The sequence below is a fragment of the Pogoniulus pusillus genome, chromosome 6 (genome assembly GCF_015220805.1).
Source record: "Pogoniulus pusillus isolate bPogPus1 chromosome 6, bPogPus1.pri, whole genome shotgun sequence".
Lineage (NCBI taxonomy): Eukaryota > Metazoa > Chordata > Aves > Piciformes > Lybiidae > Pogoniulus > Pogoniulus pusillus.
Genome location: NC_087269.1, coordinates 28,434,054 through 28,440,053, shown reverse-complemented (window position 1 = coordinate 28,440,053; position 6,000 = coordinate 28,434,054). Strand labels below are relative to the sequence as shown.

The 6,000-nt window shown below is 58.2% G+C and overlaps 1 protein-coding gene across 1 annotated transcript; it reads left to right on the top strand.

Annotated features, from left to right (window-relative positions):
• The first annotated feature begins 2,191 nt into the window (after positions 1–2,191).
• On the top strand, positions 2,192–3,836 carry DDIT4 (DNA damage inducible transcript 4). The gene is made up of 2 exons (XM_064145040.1): positions 2,192–2,328; positions 2,666–3,836. Exons 1-2 carry the CDS (start codon positions 2,232–2,234, stop codon positions 3,139–3,141), a joined length of 573 nt encoding a protein of 190 aa, XP_064001110.1. The 5' UTR covers positions 2,192–2,231; the 3' UTR covers positions 3,142–3,836.
• The last annotated feature ends 2,164 nt before the right edge of the window (positions 3,837–6,000 follow it).

The window sequence follows — 6,000 nt, the reverse complement described above, 5'->3', positions numbered from 1 at the left end:
CTTTTTCAGTTGTTTGACATTTTCCCCCTGTTTTGACCCCGTACCCCAGCAGTTCCTCATCTATTTTCAGCCTCACCCAGCAAACATTTGTACCAATGACTTGGTGGTTGTGGGGAGGGAAGAAAAAAAAACAGGAGCTAGATTTTGTTGAAAACAAGATCCTAAGCACCATCTGGCCACATGTGTGTGTATATTTTGCTGTATTGCATGGCGACTGTGGAAATATCCCTGGGTATTTTTAACAGACAGGGTTGGGGGTTGTTCATTTTCATCCCCAAAAGCAGTGCCACAGGCACAAGCCAGGGCTTATTCCCAGCTCCCCACACATTACACCGCTCCCTGGGATGCTACCTGCTCTCCCAGCTTGTCCCTCTGCTTCCCAGATGGTGACAGATTCAAGCCTTGCTTCTCCTTTTACCTCTCTAAAGCAGTTTCCCCACTGCTACAGGAACTGGTGGGGTGTCTGGACCCTCTCCATTCATTATTCCACAGCTCTGGGGTGGGAGAACTGGAGGCTGCAGGCGGTGGGCACAACGCTGGGGGCCTGTCCACTTGCTCACGTTTGCTGTTGGCTGTGTTTATGGCCAGGCTGTTATCAATCTCTGCTTAGGAAGGACAGTACCCAAGATAGCTCACATAGTGACTTCAGAGCTGCTCGGCTCCTCCGATAAAGCTGCCGGCGGCGCTGCAGGAGGACAAAGAAAGCCCTTTATCGCCAATTCATGGGCCTTCAGCGCTCTGCTCCTCAGGGTCTGGCTTTGGAAAGGTCACGTACACAGGGGCCAGCGAGGCAGGGACATGCCTCCAGAACAGAGGACAGGGTGTCACCCCCATTTGATGAGACCACTGGAGAAGGCAGAAGGGAGTTACCCGTCAGGCACTGAACAAAATCCCCTGTCCCAGCCTGGTCATGCCTTGCTCTTGCCCCCTCAGCACCCTCCAGTTAGTAGTATGTTCCACTCCAACAGCTCTTACCGTGTAAGAAGCCCAGACAACACCAGCTAATGGGGCGCTGACACCTCAGTCACCTGCAGCACCTCTGGCCTCAGGCTCTTGGTTTGTAACCATAAGCAGGGCAGCACCCTGCCCATGGTCCACACCTGGGCTGCCTCTGCCACTGGCAGCAGGATCAAACCCTGCTGGTGCTCGCCACCTGGAAGATGAGGGTGAGCAGTAGCCACACTGAAAACACCACCTATGGAAACCACCATGGCCCCTCACCTGCTGTCTTGTTTTGTGCCAGCTAGGTCCTGCTTCTCAGTTCAGAGAAGAGTCCAGAATCAGTGGAGACAAAGCACCAGCTGGCCTTGACGTGTGTCCACCTTGCCACTGCTGCTCCTGGCACAACCTGTCTGAGGCCAAGCAGCAAGGCCTGGCCCTGAAGGTGCCTGTGACGAGGCCCAGGCTGGGCACTGTGCCAGGGTAAGACCCAGGCCCAAGCCAGTTATCTCAGGGTGGCCAGGGCTGAGGCCCAGGTCCTGAGCTGGAGTGTGGGCATGAGGCCCGGGCCAGCGCGGGGGAGGAGGCCAGGGCCCTGAGAGGCTACACTGTGGGAATAAAGGCCAAGCCATGAAGGGGTGCTAAGTGGGTAAAGTCCAGCCCCTGAAGGGCTGCTCGGTGGGGATTAAAGCTCAGGCCTTGGCGGGGGCACGTGGGGTGGGGTACGGAGGAGTTGTAGGGGCAAAGCCTCAGCCTTGAGGGGGTACAAGAAGGGGTGAAGCCCACGCCTTAAGGGCCGCACGGAGGGGTAAGGCCTAGGCCTTGAGGGAGCACATGGGGTGAGTTCCACGGGAGTTGCGGGGGGGGTAATGCCCAAGTCCTGGGAGGGTACATGGAGTGCGCACAGCCTGTGCCCCGAGGGGTTGGCGAGCAGCCGGGGACGCTCGCCAGGCACTGCCGAGAGCCGCAGGCAGATTGCACCAGCCTAGCCTGGCCCGCCCCAGCCCTCCTGATGCAAGCCCCAGCGCCGTTTGCAGGTCCCGGGCTGCGTCCGGATCGCGGCCGGGCCGAGCGGAGCCGAGCGGGGCCGAGCGGAGCCGAGCGGAGCCAAGGGCAGCCGAGCAGCAGGGGCGGCGCCTCCCGCTGTCACCGGGCAGGAGAGACGCCGCGGACGTGCCCCGCGCTCCCATTGGCCAGCGGGGGCTGGCGGGGCGGGGCCTGCCGCACGGGCGCTATATAAGGCGGCCGGGAGCGTCTGGCGAAGGAGAGCTGAGCTGACAGGGTGGAACGCGATGCCTGGGCTGTGGGAGCGGCTGGCGGGCAGCGAGCGGGGCCGCCTGGAGACCTCCGACTGCGAGTCGCTGGGCAGTGCCTCCGGCTCGGAGGGAGGTGAGTGGAGGTCCCGAAGAAGCCGGGGGAGGGCCCTTGCTGGGGATTCCTGGAGGACCGCAGGTCTCTTCCAGCCTGGTTGATTCTATGACCCGGGGTCCCTCTGAGGGACGGTAGGGGGCTGAAGGGCCTGGGGTCCGTCTAAGGGACAAAGTTGTTATCCGTGAGGGGTTTGGAAATGGCTAAGAGTCCTGGGGGCTGGGTGGTGGCTGCGGGTCCCTCTGAGGGACAAGGTATGTCCCCCCGTAACCATAAGACTCGGGTCTGTCCCCGCAGCCCAGCCCAGGCCACCCCTCCCTGCGACCTGGTGCTGACCTGCTTTCTCGCTCTTCCACAGATGCTGAATATGCTGAAGGGATCTCTCTGCCGGACCTGGACCTGCTGCATGACCCTGAGGATGAATTGCTGTGTGCCAACCTGATGGATCTGGTCCAGGCTACGCTGGGCAGAGCCCCGCTAGGTGCCAAGCGCTGCTCCCGGCTCCTCATGCCGGCCCAGCTCCTGGCACAGGTGAGAACAGAGCTGCTGCGCCTGGCCTGCAGCGAGCCCTGTGGGCTGCGTGGGGCCCTCCTCGACCTCTGCGTGGAGCACGGCAAGGCCTGCCACGATGTCGGGCACATCACTGTGGACCCTGCCGTCGTGCCCACCTTCCAGCTCACCCTGGTGCTCCGGCTGGACTCCCGCCTCTGGCCCAAGATCCAGGGACTGTTCACCTCCGGGCCAGCTTTCACACCACTGAAGCTGAGCACGGGCTTCAGGGTCATCAAGAAGAAGCTGTACAGCTCGGAGCAGCTGCTCATAGAAGAGTGCTGACGGCCATGCTGGAGGAGAAGCGACTTACCCAAGTGCTTTGGAGGAGCCAGTGTTAGAGCGTGGCGGCTCCTGGCAGCCGCTGTAGTTTAGGCTAGGCTGGAGTAGGGCTGTAGGTGGAAGTAGTTTGGACAGGTGAAGGTCCCACAGGGGTGCCTGTTTTTGTCAGGGGGTGTCCCTGATGTGGAGCAGACCGTGACTGCAGCAGAGGTCGCTTCACACTGTCGATGATTGTGGGATTATTGAGGTGACCAAGCTCCTGGTCGTGGCAGCAGGGCTGCTGGGGGGGGCAAATGGTCTTCTGTTGGCTGATTAATCATGATTGGGTTTTTTTTGTAACAAGGATTGTAATCAATGAGATTCTGGGGAGGGGTCGTGTGTGGGAGTGAGCGATGGCTGGGCTGGAGGCTGGATCAAAGACAAGCACCCACCACTGGCAGATCTGTGTGGGCTGCTGGCGGGGGGGGGGGGGAGCAGCGTCTGAAACCACACTGTCTTTGATCGGGAGAATGGTGGGAGAGGGGTGTGCAAGGTGACCCAGGGATGGAGGGCAGGACCCCTTGCCGTGATGTGCCACGGGCGCTTCGTTGGTTACAGTTTACACTCATACACTTGATGTTCAAGTGCAAGACTTCCTATGCAATCATGTTGGGCTGGGTTTTTTTTACTTTTCTAATAAAACTTGTCTTAATTGATAACCTGCTGCCTCCCTCTCTTTGTCATCCTGGGCTGGAGAGGGATGATGCAACTGCTCCCGGCTGGCTTCCTTGAGGAGCCCTTTCCCTGGCAGGGCAGCCCCTGCGGTGGGAGCTGGAGGTTTGGGGAACGGGGAGGTGGAATCCCACTCTGCCCGCTCTTAATTGCAGGCCACGGGGATGTGACTCAGGGGGAGCTGAGTCAGGGGCCCCGAGCCAGCCAGGTGCCTGCTCGTGCCCAGGGAGGAGCACCCTGAAACCACAGCGAGAGGCTGCTGCGCCTCCCTGGCAGCTACAAGGAGGGGCTTTGGGCAGGAAACCAGGGGAATCGGCTAAAACTGTGAAGGAGAGAGCTGGGAAGGGTCACACCTGCCAGGGCAGCACTCCGCAGCTCTACAAACACTGCCAAAACGAGACCAATTACTCAAGCCTGCAATTAAAGGCTCTCGGAGAAAAGGCTTTCACTACAGTGTAATTAAGCTACTTGGCAAACGAAGAGCCCATGGAAGGTGTGGGGGAATAAAACCAGCCTAGAGAAAAAAAAACCCTAAACATTTCCATTCAAACCCCAGTTTGTTCTGGCTTCTCTTGCAGGTTGTTTTTTTTTTGCCCTTTCTGGACAGATAGTGACTTTTTAATGACAGTGTTACACTCAAAAAGTTGTTTCTGCATAGCAAACCACATAATTGCTCCACAACTTAGCATCACAGAATCAGTCAGGGTTGGAAGGGACCACAAGGATCAGCCAGTTCCAACCCCCCCTGCCATAGGCAGGGACACCCTACCCCAGATCAGCCTGGCCGCAGCCTCATCCAGCCTGGCCTTAAACACCCCCGGGGATAGGGCTTCACTGCCTCCCTGGGCAACCCATTCCAGGGTCTCACCACTTCAAGCTGAGGCTGCTCACCCATGTAAGTACCACCTAGAAGCAATCAGAGCAACCAGCAGGGCACCGCTGGAGCACACCTTTACAACCCGCATGGTGCAAACTGAGGGCTTGGGGCGATTCTCAAAGGCTCATGTGCTGGAGCATTCCCCCCATCACATGACCCACATCCCCTATGTCAGTGTCAGCCACACCATTGCCCTGGGGGCTCGTCCCCTAGCAAAACCACCAGCAACTCACCCAGGAGTTACTGAGGGGGGCTTTGGGTGAGGCAGTTAGAGGAGCAGCAGGTGCTGGCACCGCTGGCACAGGACAGCCCCTGCTGCCGTGCCCCTCAGCTGCGGTGAGAGATTTATGGTGTGGTGACGGCAGCGACAGCTCCAGCCGTGGCATCAGCCCCCTGCTGAGGCATTTTCTGTCTCGAAGGTCTATTTACAGCACCATAAATATCCATCTTTTGTGTGCACCCAGCTCCCAAGCACACGGAGGGGATCACCTCACGTCTCACCGTGCTGCCAAAGGCAGCGGTGGGTCTGCTTCATCCCCTGCCAGCCTTTCTGGGGGCAAGACAGGGACTCTGCACCATGTCACTTAACCAAAGCTTTGCAGAGAACACCAAGGAAGCAACAACAGACCAAAAAAAATCCACCACAACCCTCCACCAGGATGCGTGGGGCCTCTGAGCAGTCCCTTGGTCACAGTCCCAGCCATGAGCGCCATCAGGTGAAGTTCTGTTTCTATTCATAGCAAAATGGCCTTTTGGTGACAAATCTGGGGGGGGGGGGAATATCAACGTCCCTGGGGTTTGGTAGCTCCCTGGACGGTGCCAGAGGTTTCTAGCGAGGCTGTATTTAGCCTCTCCTGGGGCAGGGTTGGGAGGGGAGGCAGAAGGATATTTTGGGATCCAGGGAGGCAGTGATAGGGCTATTTGTGGCAGGCAGCAGCATTGATCTGAGATTCCTGAGTGCTGTTGTGGTGGTGAGGAAAAGGAGATTTTTTTGGGGGGGGGCTATCAGCAGCAATAAGACAAATGAGGATTTAAATGCCAGGGTAATGCTAAATCCCTCCTGTTTTGCTACCAAAAAGGATAATGGAGAGTGGTAGGGTCCTCTTCACTCCTTACCTGCTGGAGAATGCTCCTGGAGCACCTGCCTTCCTCTGCTGCCACTCTGCCTCCTGCCCCATTAAAAAGCTCCACTTAAGGAGCTGCTGGGTGGGGAAAGGAGCTAATGAGCAGCTCAAGTCACCTGCACCTTTGGTGAGCAGGCAGGGATCAATACA

Bases quoted from the DNA above. Each gene is read 5' to 3' on its own strand.
- DDIT4 (XM_064145040.1), top strand. From the start codon at position 2,232: ATGCCTGGGCTGTGGGAGCGGCTGGCGGGCAGCGAGCGGGGCCGCCTG. The intron at 2,329-2,665 runs GTGAGTGGAGGT...GCTCTTCCACAG, and splicing joins TGCCTCCGGCTCGGAGGGAG to ATGCTGAATATGCTGAAGGG.